Source organism: Pempheris klunzingeri, chromosome 22, assembly GCF_042242105.1.
Source record: "Pempheris klunzingeri isolate RE-2024b chromosome 22, fPemKlu1.hap1, whole genome shotgun sequence".
Lineage (NCBI taxonomy): Eukaryota > Metazoa > Chordata > Actinopteri > Acropomatiformes > Pempheridae > Pempheris > Pempheris klunzingeri.
In genome coordinates, this window is record NC_092033.1 from 14,086,004 (window position 1) to 14,106,634 (window position 20,631).

Below are 20,631 nucleotides of genomic sequence, written 5' to 3' on the forward strand. Positions count from 1 at the left end.
TAAATATTTCTATTCCTTCTTTTTCTATAATTGTCTTATCATGTAGACGGCACAATACAGAAGTCAAATGAAACTTACCGCTGTTGTATAGACAAACTTGCTAGAACTATTTAAAAAAGCAAAAATGAAAGATCTGACACTCACCTACCCTCTGTTTTTCGGAAAAACAAAGAAAGAACGAAAGTAAGGAAGAAAGGTAGAAAGAAAGAACAACACTCAAGTGAGGAAAAAGAAGTGAAAGAAATAAAGCCAAAGATCTTCTAGAAAATCTTATATCAAAAGCCAACTTTCTTGACGCCAGCTAGAAATCATACTCGGGGACCAGTCAGGGTCAGGCCACACCACCAGGCCAGACAGCTTTTTTTCTAAGATTTTTTGTTGTATCCTTTAATCTCCAGTATAAAAAATTCCACTGGTACAAAATGCATAAGTACAATCAGTTGTAGAAATAGGAAAGCCTGCATTTTTTGTACTTGTTAAATCCCATCCAGTGACAGATTTCGAAGTGTTGTCAAACAAACATACATCACGCTTACAGGATCCACTGAAATGCATTGACTTTGGCTTCTCTCAAGACAATAACTTTGAAACTACTGAAAATCTTTTTAAGAATTCAAAGAAACAAACAAAAATAACCCCCAGAAAGAAAAAAAAAAAAACAACAAAAAAATTTGGATCATTTCTACAGACAACAAGCGCTTTTTTTACGGCACGGAAAGAGAGAACACACAAAACATTTTCCTCAAAAAACTTGACATAAGCCATAATGCAAAGAAACGACAAGTTCTTTTTTTTTTTCCTTTCAGATTTCATTGTTTGATAAATAGCACTTAAGATAATTAAGAAAGAAGGAGAACAGAGAAGTGAACAGTGACAAGATAGAGAGATTACAACGAGCATCGGCGATGACAGCCCCTGAGGCGAGCCGCTCCACAGAAACTCTGCTCCTACGACCCTCTTGTGCTTCGACATTGAAACAAAGACAAGATGCTTCACACTAGACTGTGCAACGTCAGGCTGTGCGCAACTCGGTGAGATTTGGCAGGTTTTTTTTTACGACAAAACTTTTTTGGGACACTTAAAATGTCTAAAAATCGCACAGACAGCCGCGTAGAGCTGTGAGCGGACTCGGACAGCATGGGTTACGTAGCCTCCACACTTGACGAATAAAAAGTTACATGAATTGTGCGAGAGAGGAGGTGGCGACGCGCAATGTGCAATCGTTTTTGTGATCTCGGGTGTGAGGGTTTTTGGACGCTGCAGCGGTTTTTACGACGTGACATCCGTGCGTGCGCCGGTCGGGAAGCTGGTCCGTTAACACTGATTGGACTGGGACTTGTCTTGTTCCAGCTCTCATACAGGTAGTTATGGCTGTTTGTGGCACTGCTCATGTGTATACTGCATTTAGGAAAAAAGTCCGCCCCCTCCATGAGATCAGATAAAGTTTGGTACTGGGCTCAGTCTTAGGCAGATAATGAAAGCTGCACATTGCCTTCATCTCTGCTGTGGCTGTTGTTTTGCCGGTGTGGACCTGCGGACGTGACCCTTCCTCTCCTACCAACAAGCACTTTATTTCCCCTGTTGCTATTCCAATAAGACATCTCTCCACATAGCCCTGTATCTAATAACCCCGGTTAGCCTGGGAGACAACAACCAGACGGAGAGTGGCATCCTCCAAGCAAGCGCCTCGTTTTCTCTCCTCCTTCATCGCTGCGAGGAAAAGCGGCCATTTCAGCCTCTCTGCTCCGGCCGACTGGACAAAATGGCAGATGAGCGAAACCCAGACTTTGATGAGTGGGAGGTTAACTGTACACAAAAGTGAACCTGGACTTGGCACACATCACTGACTGACTGACAACATCTTCTACTCTCATATAATACTGGTACGACGCTCCCTGGTTAAGGCGACTGGTGAGCTTCTGTAGAAAATAATGCTGCCTTTCTTTTTTTTTTTGCAGAGCGTAAACTAGGCTTTCAGGGAGGGGTATCGGGGGCAGTTGAATAGACTGACAACACTGTGCCATGTAAACGGCTTGACTATGAGAATGTCAATAACACACTTTGGCATCTAAACACGATTTTGGCCCATTACACCACAAGACTCACATATGGAGAAGTCCTAACAACCACTTAAAAACACACGTCGAAAGGATAAGTTCGAAATCAAATGGGTAAAAACTTGCTCCGGTTCGTCCCGCCTCTCTCTTTTGACTATCCAACAGCGGGCTGTGCTTTTTCCTCAAAAGATCGAGGCTTGTTTTTGAACGAGCGAGTCTTGCCCTGTGCTTACATCATGAAAGCAAGCGCGCTCGTCTTGAGGTGATACACAAAGGTAATGATCCTCGCCGTCTGACACAAACGGCGCCGGCTACAACTCAGAAATGTTTTTGAACCCAACAAAAGGGATAAGAGGATTTGGAGGGAGTAAGGCTTCGCGTATGACTCTCACCTCAATTCTTCAGCAGAGGAGCGGGACAGTGTGCGGGAAAACAATCAGAACGATACACACCGAAGCCTGATGTCTGTGTTTGTGTCTGTGTGTGCGAGATACTAATAGAGAGAGAACGGGAGTGCAAAGATTTGTGGTAAGGCTTTGATGAATAAAACGGCTGTACAATGGCTAAAAATACCAGTGCGTGATTCTGGTGTGCGCGCGTTTTAAAGTGTGTGTGTGCACGCTGGCGGGCGGTAGCGGTCTGCTGTTGAGGCTTTCACACTCAGGGGCTCTCATGCACAACAAGAAAGTAAACTGTGAGGTCTGCACGAGAATGTGTGTGTGTGTGTCCGTGTGTGCGTGTATATAGATATATATATATATATATGACACATGGGCACTTTTTTTTCCTTTTTTTTTTTCTCTTTTTTACATCTTTACAAAGAAAAAAGCAAACATGACATTTTCAGGCAACAAGACCACAGAATAGCAAGTTAACAAACTCTTTTTTAAATCTATATTTTAAATATGAGGGATCCATACAAAACACTTATAATAAAATACCCATGTTATCAAATAATTTCACAAGAAATACACTGACGCGCTAGGCAGGAAGTACCTTCAGAATTTGGCACTAAACTCCACTGATCTTGTCTTTTTTTCTTTATAAGACATTTTGCTGAACAACAAAACACATCTAAATATTGTTTCCCACGAGAGAAATAAAATAATAATGACATTGATGCTTCACAAGCTGACATTATATATATATAGATATATTTATATTTATATATATTTTTAGGAATTTTATATAGCTAATTAACCAACAAGAAATTTAGCAAATAGGGACTCCTTAAAAAAAGAAGAAAAAAAAGAAAAAAACCCAACAAAGTAACTATTATAGTAATATGAAAGGCTTTGTCTATTGTTCAAGTAAACTGATTTTTTAGTCTTCTCTTGAAAAACATGAGAACATTTAAGACCGTTAGACTTGTGATGAAACCACAACTAAACTCACGAGAAGCACCGACGTTAACGCAGGTTACAGGTATCTTAGTATTTTTTTTTTTCCTCTATACATTTAAACAGTAGAAAATATAGGTCATTTCATCATGTGCATTTAAACCACGGATTGTCTATCTGTGAGTCAGTTCAGCAAAAGGTGACACAAGTAGGTAGCATTTCTCCCACCCAAACAGGGCAAATGTCTTTTTTATTTTTACCTTTAAACTACTCTAGAAAAAAGTGGTTCTATATATAGACTTTGAATGAGAAACAGAGCCACTTAAAATGGCCTTATCAAAAAACTTTACACTGCCTGAAAAATGTAAAAACCATTGGAGCGCTCTGAGAGAGTCTAATATTGATCAGACAGTTTTTACTCAAAACTGTTTGGAAGTAGTCTTATTTCTCAGAGAAACTGGCGCGGACTGCTTCTGGCCCGCGCTCTGTTTTTTGCCGGCGCCAGAAGCAAGATGACGCGCCAATTCCTGTGGTGAACTTTCAAGTTTACTTTAAATGAAGAAGAAGAGAAAAAAAAACTGACATAAAGAAGAAGAAGAAACAAAAGAAAAATGCAAGAAAACATACTGAATGGAAATCACTTTGCCACAGGTTGTTGTTTTTTTTTTTTCTCCAAAAAGAACATTTGTTTTTCCATAAAAATCTCAGTCTTTTTTGTTTTTCATATGAATGCAGCTTTATATCTTTTTCACATTGATTCATTTTCTGTCCCACCCCTCCCTTAATCGCCTCACTCCCTTCCTGAAACCCTCCCGGAAAACAGATCCAAATGAGGTCACATGCAAAAAAAGAAAAAATAATGAAAAAAAAAACAAAAAAAAAAAACACAAAAAGAAGGGAAAAATAAAAATTCAACGTCCAAAAAAGCTAAAAGTTCAAAGTTCAAAAGGTCAGTAGGCGGCGGAGGAGGAGGAGGAGAACCAGGTTATGATCAGGTGAGCTCGGAAAAGACATCAGAAAAAACAATGACGGGGAGGAGGACGATGACACTTTTTTTTTGGTGGGGATTTTTGTTTTGTTTTGTGTAAAGTTTGTTTTTTTTGGGGGGGAGGGGGGGGACGCCACGGAGACATGCTAGGCAAACGATGAGCTAACAGGCATGGAGATGGGTTGTTCTAAAAGGGGGAAAGAAAAAACAGGGGAGAGGAGAGAGTTACACACAGAGAGCCAGAGCACCACACCACTACAGCATTTTTTTTTTTTGTAAAATCAGGAGAAACAACAACACACAACAAACAAACAGCAACAACAAGAGCAACAACAAGAGCAACAACAATGCAAACCGGCAGAACAGCAACACCACTCACTGATTTCATTGGCAATTTTTTAGCTTTGATTTTGTTGTTTTTTTTTTAAATGATATAATGTTAAAGGTCTATACTAACAGGCAACAACAACACACACACACAGGCGCACACACACACACACACACACACACACACACACACACACACATCTTACACATTCACACACACACACACACACACACATACGCACACACACACAAAAAACAGAGAGCACCCAAAGCTTTATCCATCAGATCCCAGATGGATGCTGTTGTTTGGGAGAAAATAGTCATATATTTCGATTTGGGGGGTGGGGGGGGGGGGTGGAACTTTTCATTTCTTTCTTTTTTGAACATTTTTTTGAAATCTTTGGAAGGGTGGGGGACGGGGCGGGGCAGGGTGGGGGGCGGGGGCTACGAACGCACAAACAAACGAGAAGAAAAAAAAAAACCCGGAAACACTCAAAACAACAACAACAACGACCCAAAAAAAAAAAAAAGAGAACTGAAATGAGTAAAAAAAAAACAAAAAAAAAACGCAAGGATAAAGGTAGAAATTCGACAAGTGAAGAAGTAGTAGTCCCACTACGGGTGGGGAGAGGGAGAGAGTGGTAGAAAGAGAGAGCGATGGATGGATGAATGAATGGATGGATGGATGGATGGCACAGAGAAATGTGTGTGTGTGTTTGAGTGAAGGGATGGCACAGGGAGGGCGTGGGAGATGGAAGGGGGGGCTGCGGTTCGAATGGCGGCGGAGTGTGTTGTGATCGTGGTTTCTGCACTGAAAAAACATGAAAAACACCGGAGAACCCAATTCCACGAGACTTCTCCACAAGGGTCTACTTTAATGATGCTGTATACTTTATAGGAGTCCAATAACTTAACGATAGGCAATAAATAAAATCCTTTTTTTCATCTGAGGCAGTAAAAATGTTGTATAAAAATAGAACTGCTTTTTTTACAAATAAAATTTACAGGCCTGTGGCTTTCTGTACTTTGAATTATTTTTTAAATCTTTCAACAAACATCAAGTATTTTCAGTTACCACCTTAATCCATAAACTCTTTTATTATTAGAATTATTATTATAGCCTTCATCAAATTCTGGATGTTATTTTGAAAATGTTCTACATGCTGTAATATCCCTTTCACAACAAAGACCAATGTGATCTGACCCAGAAAAGTAGTTACTAATTATTTTTTTTCATCTTCTGAGAAATAAAAAACTGTTTTTTACTTTCACATAAATAATAAGACGTAGCTGGAGCGTGTGTGTGTGTTTTTTTTTTTCTTCTTGCGGTGGTGGACTGTAACTGTACGGCAGGCTGATGTCGCCACTGACTATAATGTAAAGAGGCCACTAACGTTTTGCAGCCTTTGCTCCCGGGTTGCCAGCAGGCATAGAGGGGTTTTGGAGAAGCAGCGGCGGCCTGCAACCAACACCGCGGAGGTCAAAGGTCGAATGTGCATATCTGCGAGCGCGTCGAAGAAAAAAGAAAAGAAAAAACGGAACCCGTTGCCAGGCCTCAGGTTCACAACGAGAGAGAGAGGAAAAAAATGTTTAAAAAATCATCATGGCTCCTTTGTCTTTACCTCGGTTCTGACTGAAACTAGTCCTCAAAAATGTATAAATATTCACTGAGAAAGAAAAAAATCAAATAACTTTTAAACAAACGTTTAAAAAAGCTACCCAAGATAGCTACTTCCTTCCATTGATAAAAAAAAAAAAATTGCACAAAGTAATGGCGGTAATGGAAGCGTTCATGTGTGTCAAAAAAATTAATTGTAATAAATAATAATACTTGAAAGCTAACATAAAAATCTTCAAAAAAGCAAGAAAAACAAGAAAAAGAAAAACCAAAACAAGGCGTGTGTGTCTCCCTCAGGGTGGTTGTAGGTCGTCTCCCCCTCCCTCCCACGTCCCTCCCTTCCCTCCCATCAGCACCCACCCCACCCCCTAGTCCCTGTGTAGAGAGGTCGTGGCTCGGTTTGCTGTTTTTTTTTTTCATTTTCATTTTTTTCTGTGGGGGGACTTACCCTAGCAGTGCTAACATGGGGAGCAGATAGACCCTAGTGCTAAGATCAGTACGGTTTGCTGTCGTTCTTGGAGCGCTTCAGCTGCACCTTCAGCCGCTTCATGCCGATCTGGAAGCCGTTCATGGCCTGGATGGCTGCCTGTGCCGACACGGGATTGTCGTAGCTGACGAAGCCTGCGGGGACATCAGAGAAAAGTGGACAGTTGGTGAAAAAAGAAATGGAAAAGAATACTAAAGTAGTCCTTTTTGGAATTAAACCTGCACATTGTGCATTTGAAAACAGTGAATTATTGTTGAATTAATAAAAAATGGCCGATATTTTAGAGTTGTGTGAGTGAAAACACGTCACGTGAGCAAAAAACGTCTACTTGATCAATATAGTTTATTTACAGCAAATATACTGTCTTAAAATGAAAGTGTAATAATAAACTGATGTCTCGAGATCTGATAGATGTGGATTACATTTACGTGTACATTCAAATACACCCCTGATACACGTTAAGAAAAGATTCAACTTTAATGACTCCTGGAGGGGAACTGGGTCGTTGTTGTGAAGCATCAGCAGCCGAAAAAACATGACAAAAACCAGAGTAAAACCAGAGTATCTGTCTTGGAAATGTTACAGCAATATTCTGAGCAACTTGACAAACGCCACTATTGGTCAGAATGTCAAAATAAAGGTTTTGGACTAGACAGTGAGGTTATCTTGTATTTTCTATTCTTTGTTTTTTTTTTTTTTGCTGTGTCTTCACTTCACTTCCTCTTGTAATATCTGCAACCTCTAAAACTGACAGTAAACTCCTCGTCTCGCTTGTCTCACATCCATCCTCGCCACCCATTTTCTGACATGTATCACTGCTGTCTGTTTGTGTGCTGTTCCTTCTCGGATCTGTGTTTGAATTTTTTTTTCCTGTTTCCCTGAATTGCTACATGAGGAGATGCATTACATTTAGGTTTTGTTGTCAACAGGGACAAATGAAAGTCTAAATTACCCTTAAATGGGGTAAATTCAGCTGGGATTTGGGGAATATTGATACAAGGTGCAAAGGAGTCGTGTGCTGTACCGTTTCAGGGGTGGATCCCTTGTAGCCAGGCTAATGAGGCGTGTACCATTTTCTTAAAGTGTGGCTGAGAAATATAACTTTTCTTGCCTTTATTTGGAGGACACAACTGATGTGACCTTTGCAGCAGGAGTTATCATTTTTCAGAGGAATTTCCTTCAAGCCTGTTAAAATGTTAGTAACTGGATAAACAGACAGACCCACTTAAGCCCAAACAAACAGCCTATTGATATTACATATTACTGCAATCTATATTCTCCATATTTGTCAGCTTGTATTCAGCTGACCTGGTGCGCACTAACAAAAAGACTTTCTACATAAAGTGATGTCAGCAACTGATTGGAACTGAGCAATATCATCATTTTTCTTCAAATCAGTGCCAGATGACAGTTGTTTTCATGCTTGTTAGGCTTTAGAATTTACTTCCAACAAGTTCCTGTCCAGAAAATCTTTAGCAAACTATGGAGCCAGTGAAACAAAGTGTTTTCAACCACAGAAAAAGCCACTGAAGGATCTAAGTGAATAAATCAGAGCTAAGCGCTACAGGGGCTTTGGGTCTTGCCAACAGCTCTGACATGTTTAGTGTAATACTGTTGTCTTGACTGTTGTCAGTCAAGTCTGAATGCATCAGTGTTTTAAGCAGTCACGTCACGTCATATGGGATGTATGGTGGAGATGGGAAAGATGATGTTCCCATTCACCCTCACAGACAGACATGGGTTGACTTCCATACTTGTTTAAAATTAATTTGTACCAATATCTGAGAAAAGTTCCACTTGTAAATAGGACTTGTTAAGTCATGTTAAGGTGAACTCTATTTACAAGCGTGGAACTAGTTATTACAATATATCCCATATGACATGACCATGGCGTCCAGTTCAGTCTGGTCTTCATCTCCTCTGAAGGACACAGTCCAAGAAGCTGGGTTCTTCAGAGCAGATGAACATCCAGCCCCTGCACTGGGACAAAGCTGGTAAAGAAGAAAGAAGATACGTGCAGGCATCCATGTGCGGGAGCACACACCAACGCCTGCACTGCTGCCGTACCGAAGCACTTGCTAAGGTTTGTCTGTTTGTCGATGAAGACTTTGGCAGAGACCACGTTTCCGAAAGGCATGAACATCTGCAGTATGTCCTGGTCTCCAAACTCCTGGGGCAGGTGGTAGATGAACAGGTTGGCACCTTCGGGACCTGGCGGGACGAGATGCAGAGCGGGTATAAGGTCAGAGTGATTTTTCATTAAGCAAAACTGCAGGAGAGGGAGCTCTGCATTGAAGCAACTGGCAGCGCTGTGCTGTCGTCATAGGAACGCGGCTGAAGCACCCCGCTTAGCACAATATCGCATGACCTTGAGTTTGTTATTGCTTTTAAACAACATTCTGCGATTGTATTGAAGATTAAACAAAGATGAAAGCTTTTGGTTTTCATTTAATAATTATATTTTGGCTCTCTGCTAACAAAAGTAGTTCCCTTTTCTCTTGCTTTTGATTCATTCATTCTTTCAGCTGCACGTCGTCTCTCTTTAGAGGGGTCACAGGTCACCCCCCACGGTTTACCACACATCCTAATAACCCTACCAGGTCGGATCTCTCAGAGTCATTAAATATGGCCTCAAATGCTAAATGAAGCTGGGAGGGAGCCCAGCATTTGCAAAATCTTTGTCTCCGTGGAGGGTTTCAAACCCCTGGATGGACTGTCAAAGAAAGAAAGCGTCTTTACAAATGGATCTTTGTTGGAGGCAGAGATGAGAAGTGGACAAACAAAGAGCATGTGTCTGTATTTCTTTTTACGAGACATTTCATCATCTGGTTTGTATTCGACGCTGTTGTTGAAAGCTTCGGGGAAAATTTAACTTCAGCCGCCTGTTCTGTATGAATGTGGCACTTTGCAACTGCACTGATGTAGAACGATCAGTCCTACGTGTTCTCTTTCACAGTATGTATTATCATTAGAATAAAATGAGCTGGACAATCGTCAGAAAACATATTGGTGGTGCTTACAGAGAGATCTGATTAAACACAAATGTCTTAGAGTGCTTCATTGACACTGACTATGAATGCTCATTGTATGATGTTTAAGTACTGACTGTAGCAATGAAAGTTCCTCCAAATTAAGACTGAAAGTAATTGTGAAATTTTTGGATGATTTTGCCGGTATTAATAAACAAATTAAGTAAAATCTTTCACAAAAGCGTTTCTAAGATGAGGTTATACTGATTTAAAATAAAATTCCTGAATCAATACAGTATGTGCATCATATATGTAGAGCTCATTGTTTTCAGATAGAAACATCAGCGAATTTAAGTGGTTATTTTGAATAGTTGATAAAATAGTTATAGATGTGTAGATGTGTCATTTTTTAAATACATTTTCTCATTTCCTATTTCTCGTAAACAAACTCCACTAAAAAAGTGTTTACATATTCATTCTAGCAATAATCACTGCTCCACTGTTTATGGGATGCACTTGATGTACCTGAAGAGAGTCATTCATAACATTTTACGTCGATATTACACTACTGCAGACTGTCTTTATAGGATAATAATCATCCCAGGATTCAGCTGAATGTTTTATGTCTCATACTGTATATTAGCAGTTCTTTAGAGTCCTGGAAGAAACAGCGAATACATGTTTATGACACGCTGCTATAAAATGTAACTCCCATCGAGCAGCAGTGGTGTGCAGACACACAGCCCTGGGCTACTGACCCTCTTTCTGGCTGCCAGCAGCCCCTTGCTGCTGCAGCAGGGACTGGCTGTAGAGGGTGGGCAGCGCTGCGGCGGCATACTGCTGGATCCCTGAGTAAGCCTGCGTCAGCGCGTCCATGGTGCCTGCCGTCCCGTTGGTAAGCCCTGCGCCGCCCAGGCCTCCGTTTAGAGCCGCCATACCTGAGAGCATTTGAGCAACTTTACATAAAACCCAACAATAAAGAAAGAAGAGTGCACTTACTCATTAGCGCTCCCACTGAAGGTTGTGTTTTTACCACACATACACACACTGACACGCACAAAAAACGTACACATCTGGTACCGGACGTCACACGACGCTCACACAGACTGTAAAGTGACACACGGCACACACAGAAGACACATCCATAGTGTGTACGCACGGAACACGACAGCGAACAGGTCAGAGCACAGGACACACACAGTTATTAGTTTAAACAGTGAAGTACAGTATGAGCATAGCTGATGACAGCCAGAGCTGCACACAGGTGTACTCCAAATCTGAAGCACGCAGCAGTGCATGCACGCACACACACGCACACACACACACACACACACAGAAACACACTAAGACACGCAGAGAAAACAGCAGTGTCGACAAAACACCAGGACGAAATGAAATACACCAGAATGATCACATGGAAAAACACTTTGTATCCCACCAGCAGAGGCGTAGCCGTTTAAATATTTCACTCCATCAGCGACTGCACTGCTCACTACCAAAACCTCTCAAGACCCTGTTTGCATTTTTAGGTTCTTATGAGTGATTTCTAACTAATTGGTCAACAAACACCCTTCATTATCATTACAGCTACTAGTGTTTCCAGAGGAAAAGGTATAATAAAAGGGGCTGCATAATAGTGCATCTGTTTTGAAAATTCTCGCTCTTACTGTTGATTGGAGGTCCCTCAATCTTTAAGATTGAGCCATATTAAATGAATGTACATACAGTGTGAACACCTCTAACTGTTTTTCTGACAAACCCCCCCCGGGGCAGATATGAGTGGTGTCAATCTCCTCACCTAACTCCTGTGTATTTCCCAAAAAGTCTGACTGTTCTTTTAAATCAGCACAGTGCTCTTGTACATAAACTTTAGGTTCACGTTCATGTGATGTTTTGTCAATTATCCAGTTTAAATGTTGTTTTCCCTTTGGTCTGCCATTTTATCAATTCATTGTTTGTTTTATTCAGTTTTCATGCCTCGTGCGAAGCACTTTGTTTTGCCCTTCACAGATGAGGCGATAGCGGTGATCTATCCGCTCAAAGACAAATGCAGTTGGCCCAAGACATGTAAGTAGGTGTATTTTTATATATTTCTTTAAGACGCCCTCATAAAATGTCTCACTTTACGGGTGAGGACAGGCACGTGGAGCTTGTGGATGGAGGTTGGGTGGGGTGGGGGTGGGGGGTCGGATTTAAAAAGTGTAGGAACGTAGCAGTAACACTCATTAGCTGCTTGTAACAGCTTAATATCACGGCGGAGGGCAACTTGTCTGAGGGGGTCTGACATTGGCTCGGCGTCCTGTCGCCTCACCGTCAGACACAGTGAAATAAATTATCACCGCAGAGCTCTGGATTATAGGTCACTCATTTATTCAGGAATAATTGCACCGGTGACCTTTGCAATTCAATTAAGGCCTAGATGTGTTTAAATGAGGGCGGTTGGTGGTGGGGGGGCGGAGGGATGAGGAGGGGGCACAACGAGGAGAGAGGGGTATGCCAGGACAAAATGGGTTGCGAAAGAAAGTGGGCCGCTCTGTTTGAAAGGACGAATGTGTGTGTATATGTGTGTGTGTGTGTGTGTGTGCTTCCTGTGTTTCTGTACCTGTGTGCGCTCGAGTAGACGCGTATATGATTTACACAGCGGATACAGCTACTCCAGCCGAGGAGCGGTAAAGGTCAGAGGAGAATAATGTGGTGGAAGAGGCCGCAAGTACAGGATCTCTGCTGTAATAACAGCGCTGATTAAGATCCCAGCGCTGTCTCCCTGGAGGTCAAAGGCAGGACACACACCGCGTGGCTCGGAAGACGCCCGCTAGACCACACAGGCCGTGCAGTCGATGCAATTCACATGTGGATAGAAACAAGTGTATCGGTTCTATTTATTCTTATTCTAAATCAAACCATGCTTTCAATAAATCCTCACAATGTACAGTAACATGTTTAGATTTTAGATACGGATGCTATTTATACTAAACCAATTCCTTTTATCATTAAACACTAGTTTGGCCATATTGTCTTCCTGATAAGACCAAGGTTTTTGGCACGTTTTTATAATTTACTGACATGAGCATGGTCTAATGTTTTATTTTGGGCAAGAAAATGTTAATGAAGTATTTTCTTTGGCACAGAGAAAGCTAAATTGCATGAAAATTGTCAACTAATGGTTCTGTTGTGTAATAATACTGTCAACTACGTTGGTTTGTTTTAGCCTAAAACTTTTGTATTTTACATGACAACGATTACATGTGTCATTTCTGGCATGAAAATTGAAATATTTGGTATGTTTTGTCACACTTTGTATTTTTGGCGTGTTCAGACGTTTTGTATTTATTCAGGAAAATTGGCAGATTATATTTAGTTGCATGAAAGTTGTCTTTTTTTGGCACTAAATTTGTCAAATTCGGCATGTTGTGGGCAGGCCATCTGTCATATTATGTAGTTTTGGCAAAAATGGAATATTTTTCTCTTTTATTTAAGAAAATTGTCAAATTTAGTCATTTTTGGCCGGACAATTAGCACATTTTGGCAGGAAAGGGATCAAATTCTGATTTATTTTGAGCACATGAAAATTTTCTAATTTACGAAACAGGCTTAGTTTGAGTTCTGCCCATTGCCATCCTGACAACCTTCTAATGTTCAAACCCCTCGAAGAGATGACAGACGAGACAACAACACAACAAAACACCACAGTGTGAACAACTACAACACGGCCCCACACGGAGACAGTTGCGTGAGGTGACAGCAGCACGCCAGCTCTGCCTGGATGGCAGCACCACAGCACTCTTACAGCAAGCATAACCCAGAACACAACCAGGAAGCGGATGGAGCGATGGGGGGGAATGGATGGATGAATGGATGAGCCATCTGCAGCCAGATGGAGTGATGAGGCAGTGAGAGAGTGGGGACGATTTATTGTCGAGTGAAACTGAGACACAGAGAGACGACAGGAGGAACCAGACTCCATAGTGTCGTTTGGTTTGTAGTTTGTTGTGCATTTGTCTTCACAGATACAATCTGAATGCATTTTTCTTCTTGTTATCTGCTCTCTTTTCTTCTGTTACATCATTCTTTGCTCCACCTTTCTCTTGAACTCAATATATGAATATGAACTCAAATGTCTGAAATAACGTAAATTATTGATTTGAATCTCCAAGAATGAATAGACGATGGTCCAATTCATCCTTAAACTTACATCTAAACTAAGTACTTAAAACATACATTATTTCCACATAGACTATGTTACAATAATGAACAGCCATTACATTAGAGTTGGATGACTTCATGGGTTTGTTCTGATACACTCTGCCTTTAATGATATTAAAGTGTAAAGCAAGTATGTTCTATTGTCTGTTTTATGTACAAATTGTGCAGGATCTTCTTTAAAGCTCATTTTTAATGTAGAATTTTAGCAACAAATCAATTTTAAATTTGAGATATGGTGCGTTCTAATTCAAGAAATCACTGGCGAGAGCCTTGAAAAACCCATGCCCATCAAACGCTAATGATGTCCGGTTGGGTGGCTGCGATGCTGCGTCTCTCTGCATCGACTCACAAGTTGCGGTGGTGATGCTGCCGTTGGGTGTGGGTGGTCAGAGGTGGAGGTGTGGGTGAAGGTGAAGGTGAAGTGGCTGATGGAAGGGTGTATACTCACTGTTGATGCTACCTGCTAGTGCATTAATGTTGTTCAGGCCCACAGTTGCGCCTGCCAGGCCCTGCAGGGTGCCCAGAGAGGTCAGAGAGTTCATGGCACCGGCGTTGGAGCTGGCTGTGGTACCCGCTGCTGGGTGAAGGAGGAAGGGGAGGGAGGGGAGGGAGGGGAGGAGGATGAGGAGAGTGAAAAAAAATAAAGGAGGGATAAGGACGGAGGTGAGGAGGGAAAGCAGGAGACAAAGAAGCAGACATGTTATATAAGCATTTAACAAACCTCAAGGTTCCTCGAGCAGAGGAAAGGGCTTTCTCATTAAACACACTTTAAAGCTCAGGCTATTCCGTACAGCTTTTTCCTGGCCTTTACAGAGTTTACACATAAGATACTATGTGTACAATCAAACTCAGTGAATTACCATAACTTTGAAATATTGTTTGAAGTACTGTATATCATAAATGCAAACAAGTGAAATCACTGCCGAGAAGACTGGCTAGCTACCTCTACAAAGTAGGTTATGTTATCAATGCTTTGTTTACTTGTTTGTTTGTAAGTTGGCGGGGTACTGGACCCCACCTCCCCCCCAAAAAACACCTGTAAAGCTGCGAGAGACATTAATTTGTCTTGGATTTCTAGATTGCACATTAAAGTTTGGAGGACTCTACTTCTCAGAAATTCTCCTACAAATTACATCCAATCTTGACCAAATTTGAACCACATTATGTTAAATCATTCCAAAAAGATTACTTCTGGATTGGATTCTTTTAATTAGTTTTCAAACAGTTTCAAGCATAGCCACAACGCTGCATCTACATTTAGGGGACGAGAGCGCGTATCAGCACTGTGTGACTTGATGGCATCTCGCCTTCAGGTAGCGCTACAGCAGCACCACCAATTTCTATATCAGTAACTCAGGGGCCATGAGTTAGTCAAACACTTCACCTTCAGCAATCACCATGACTCACTCACTGCTACGTGTATTTTGATGCAGATCTGAATCCAGCATTAAAAACATACGTTTTGTCTTATCAAAATGCAGCAATGCGTAACAGAGGTTATGCACTTATGTGAATGTCCTCTGGGCAGATTTCAGAGATTAGCAGGAACTAAGTCCTTAGCTTGCACTGCAAGAATGCAGGGAGGTCAGTGGAGGAATCACTTGTACACAATATCTTCAGACTGCAGAGCGCAAGTAGAGTCGGTGTGAATGGAGACGACTGGAAGCATCGAGTTCGAGGGAAATGTGATCTCAAGGCAACCAATTTTCTCCACAGTGATCTCATTATGGATCTACAACAGGCCATCTCAGCTGATTAGATGGTATGTTGATGTGACAATATTACAAGTGGCACCTTTAATTAATCTTAGTTGCGGCAACATGACCCTACATATGAAAACCTCTTATAAAATTACATGGAGATGGAAACACATCTAGGGTTTAAAAGATCAGGTGATGCAAACAGAAGCAGGTAAATTGGAGGATTGCTGCATTCAATATGGTGCTGTAATTGCATTAAAAAAAAAGACAAAAAACAAGGCCTGTCTAATAAAAAGCAGACATATGTACAGAAAGGCAAGAGCACAATCAGAGGAGACTCAGGAATCTTCAGAATGGTGAAACCTTTGGAATTATTTCTTATTCAATGTAATCACTTTTTCCTTGAGCACAGTTGGTCACTTTGTCACTGACACCAAAACACACAAGTCAACACAGTGGACATAAACTCACACACACACACACACACACCCACCCACACACACACACACACACATACACCAGGACACACACTGATGTGAAACGTGTGCCAAACCATGAACTACTATGTCAGTGGCGGTGGGTGAGATGGCGAGAAGTATGGTGCACAAAGCTCACAACCTTATTCAGATTTTAAGACGATAAAAAAGAAAAAAGAAAAAAAGAATTAATCTATTAATTCACCCTTCATCTCATCAAAGCGATGCCAACAAAGCAGGATTGCCGCTGAATATATTAAGAAATGGTGTGATAAAGGGAGCATCATGTCGGCACACGGTGCAAAACAAAAACGCTGGCCTGTCTCCATGCAGAACTGTCTATATTTATCAAACTGGCGTGATGTTTTCAGTTTCATTGAGACATGCAGTATGGCGCCACTCATTCACACTGAGCACTGAGTAGCTCAACCTGAGTGTGTACTATTCAAGGTTGGACTGACATTCAGAGTCACAGAGGCTGGAATAAGAGAGAGAGAGAAGGTGAAAAGTACGAAGAGGATGAGCGGGGGAGAGCAGTAGAGGCGAGACAAGAACGGGCATTCACGCCGGTGCGAGGCAGGAAGTGGGATGGATTCGGTGCGTGTGTTGACGTGAAGGAGGAAGAAGAAAGGGAGGCAGGAGAGGGGGGAGCGAGGGGTAGTGTGGGAGAGGAGGGGTGGGGTGGGTAGCTTTTCATATTCATGCTCTGTTGGGAGAGCATGAATATGAAGAGACAGCAAAACCACGGCTGCTGGAGCGAGGCCGAGCCGACATGAAAGGGGAGAATGATGGAGCAGAAACAGGGAGCTTGTCAAAAGGAGGGCAGCAGCAAAAGACGAGGGCAACGAGAAGGAACACAAGGAGAGGAGAGGTGGAGGGGGAGGAAGGGGGGAGAGAATGAGCCAGTGTGGAGGGAAAAAAAGGAAGGAGAGAATCTGAAGGTGATATTTAACCTGAGCCGAGTTCAGACATCAACCTGGTAGTTTTTAACCCCCCCCCCCTCCCTCGGGCTGTAAACAGAGACAAAACACCAACACACACATACAGGTGCAAACACACCCCGTCTACCGGGAAACAACAGATCTACTGTCCTAAAGTTCCTACATGGGTCCTCTGAGCTAGCGAGGTTAGGCGCAAATCACTGAAAATAAAAGACGAAAACACACAGATCTGTACCACATTTAAGCACAACACACACATACATGCACACGCGCACACATATACAGTGCGTGTATCACGGGATGGCATGGTTGTTGGGCCACACGGTGAGGTGGGGAGGTGTTCAAAGACAGTGGCACGCAGGTAGGCAGCGCATCAACAACACAGCATGGTGTCTCTATTAAGATGAAGGTCTGAGAAGCGGAGACGGTGGGTACACACACCATGGCAGTGCGCCAGAAAGGAGGTCAACAACACTGACGGAGATCTGAACAATGAAGATGGTTCATGTTTCGGCAACGATGATTGGTTGATGGTTTCAGTGATGGCGGTGAAGTGCCGGGATCATGGGGGCGACAACACTGGTAATGGTAACGGTGCAGAGCGGAGGACGTAGGCAGGCGTTGGCCCCCCCGGCGTCGGACCCCCCAACCTGAGTGGCTGCGGTGTTACCTGGGCTGGCCAACGCTCCCAGGGAGGCGGCGTTGGAGGACAGGGGGTTTGCGGTGGAGGGACTGGCTGAGTTTTGGGCCGCCGCCGCCGCCGCTGCTAAAGTGGCCAGGTTCTGCAACTGCAGAGCACTCATACCTGGAGAGAGGAGCCAGAGAGGGTGGTGTCAAACCTGGGGAGCGAGGCTGAGGCGTGGCTGGGTCGCCTGGCTGGACCGGGACCAGAGGACAGTGCTGAACACGGTTTAGCTGGCTGGAGTCCGGAGGTGAACAAGAGTACCAGAGGAGTGTGTGGATGAACTGTACTCACACGCCTGAGTTTTCTGCTCTATCTTTAGCCAACTTCACCGTATCTTTTCCACTGTGAAGAGTCTGAAGACAAACAACTACAGCAGCCGATTTTGCTAATAAGTCCCAAATGTGTTTAAATCAGTAAGAGCAGCTGTTGTAGTGTTTAGGTTTGGTGCATCTCTCTGAGGCAGAAATAATCTCACTGAACCTAGATTTTCCTGTCTTGGCAGGACTGGAGGAAAGCTCAGTGGAGAAGGCTCAGAAGGAAACTAACCTTCCTCGTTTAGGTATCTAGGTTTTTTTTTTTGCCAGTTGTATCACTTGAGATTTGACTCGAGCTCCTTCTTTGCTCAGCTAAGTTGTGCTTGTGTAAACAAAAGTCTAATTGGTCGATAAAAATCATGATTAGAGCCCGACTGATATGGGGCTTTTGAGGCCGATATTGAAATTTAAGAGCGTAATAGGGTGCCTTTAGGTGTGCAGGGTGCCTTTTTAACGTCTGTCCGGAGATTACAGATGAAAATTAGCCTATTATGCTTTTCTGATGATCAGCAGGATATTTTACATATCCTTTCCTTTCCCTACTTTTCCTTTCCTATCTTCAAATTACCCATCTCTTACCTGTTTCCCTTCCCTTTTCCTGTTTCCTTTCCTTCCTTCCGGTTACCCACATCTTACCTGTGTTCCCCTCCCCTTTCCCCCATCTCTAATCCCTTTCCTTTTACACTTAATTCCACTGTTTTGCAAAGAAGGGAGCTTTTTGAGGCAGGCCATTTATCTAACAATAACCTTCGCTATAAAAAATGACAAGATTACTACATTTTGAGCAGTCAACATTCTTCTTAATTAGGTTTTTAATAACTCTAATGCAACAGTAATAGAACAAATGCTCTATTTTACGCTCTAATTTAGGAGGTTAAGCGCCAAAAATTGTAACAAGTACAGAAAGTCTTTTAGCTTTTCACTGAATATTAAACTGTGCCCCATTCAGCAGTCGCGCTGTAGTTCAGGACACCTGCAGCCTGAACTCTCCTCATTGTTAATCGGCTTGCTGGCATTAGCATACCGGCCTGTACTTAAGCATAATTAATGACTACATGCCAACACCCAAATGATGGTGAAGCAAAGGCTATAAAACACCTTCTGTGAGCACAACTCAACCTTTCACCTCACTCCATGAGTATGTGTGTGTGTGTGTGTGTGTGTGTGTGAACATTATGAGGCTTCAGAGTAAAACCTCACAAAGCAAACAGTCATCAGAGCAGACGTTGGTCTTACCCCAGAGAAGCTTCCGCTGACCCATGAGCTTGTTAGATTTAAGGTTAAAGGGTGGACACTGTCAATGTGAGGTGTATGTGTCGTATATACAGTCTGGATGTATATACAGTACCATGGAAATACACACACACTCACACACACACACACACACACACACACACACACACACAAATAGACACACACTAACAAGACACCATGAATACGATCCATCTTGTTTGACACCGTGGTGGATGGTTTGAGTTTGTAACATCCAAACAGAGATATCCTCCACCCAGACAACCAAAGTGAACGCAGCCAATGACAACAGATGGCTGGATTCATCACTGGGATTCACAGTTCTGATTGGCTGATTAAATATAGGAAAAAAAAACAAAGAAAAACAAAACAAAGCAAAAAAAACAAAACAAAAACCAAGGCCACTGCCAGTTCCCTAAATGCTCAGTTCTTTTTTTCCGAGGTTGTCGTGACGAGTCGCTGCAGCAGGAAGTGTGTGTGATTGAAAGTTAAACATGTGTGTGTGTGTGGTTACGGTAATGGACATGTATATTTGTGTGTGCATGTATGTGTGGTTTTTCTTTTTTTTTTTTTTTACTCGTCTGTGCTTACTTATGAGCGCGTCTAAGCCAAAACCAATCTTGTTTTCAAAGCAATTTTCTCCAATTTTCTGTGATACATCAAACGCTAAAATGGATTTCTACTGCTATGCAAGGTGGGAATAAAACAGCCGTCGCCGTCATTCTTGCCATTCTTTGAATTCATGCTGAAATCTCGCACTAATTCAGACGGTGTTTTCTTTCTTTCTTTTTTTTTTTTTGAAGGCAGAAAATGCACTGTGTGAGACAAGAGGCCGTCTCAGGGCTGCTGGTTCATGCAGACTCACTCTCGACAGCACAGAGCGGTTTGCTCAAAGAAAAGAAGGTCGTTTCTAAGAGCTCTCCCTCACGGCTCTTCATTGTAATACAAAGGAGAATTTTTATTTCGCTGCCGTTGCCCTCTCTGTGAGTTTGAGAAGTGGCTGGTAGGACCGGTTTGACCAGAGGCTCAGATCTACCCACACAGACGTTCAGACGTTTTAGGGATAATGCCACTTCAGTTGTTTACAGCGTAAACAAACAGTCATTGTGATGCTACTGTGTTGAATCCGCTTCCTTCACTTTACTTTGGATGTCCCCCTCTCTTCTTCATGCCTTTCCCTTCTATTTCTATCATTCCTGTTTCCTGTTCATTCACCTGTTCCTTCCTGCTTCCTCTTTTTCCGTTTCCGTTTTTCCTTCACGCCCTTTTTGGTCT

General features: G+C 42.4%; 1 protein-coding gene across 1 annotated transcript in view; it reads right to left on the bottom strand.

Annotated features, from left to right (window-relative positions):
* Positions 1–4,308: 4,308 nt before the first annotated feature.
* Positions 4,309–20,631, bottom strand: part of celf2 (cugbp, Elav-like family member 2) — a 186,644-nt gene continuing 170,321 nt past the window's right edge. Inside the window, exons 10-14 of the mRNA XM_070853488.1 lie at positions 14,438–14,566; positions 10,545–10,724; positions 8,885–9,028; positions 6,779–6,951; positions 4,309–4,572 (exon numbers count right to left, since the gene is read on the bottom strand). Coding sequence (XP_070709589.1) covers positions 6,824–6,951; positions 8,885–9,028; positions 10,545–10,724; positions 14,438–14,566 — 581 coding nt within the window. The 3' untranslated portion in view covers positions 4,309–4,572; positions 6,779–6,823. The remainder of the gene's footprint in view (positions 4,573–6,778; positions 6,952–8,884; positions 9,029–10,544; positions 10,725–14,437; positions 14,567–20,631) is intronic.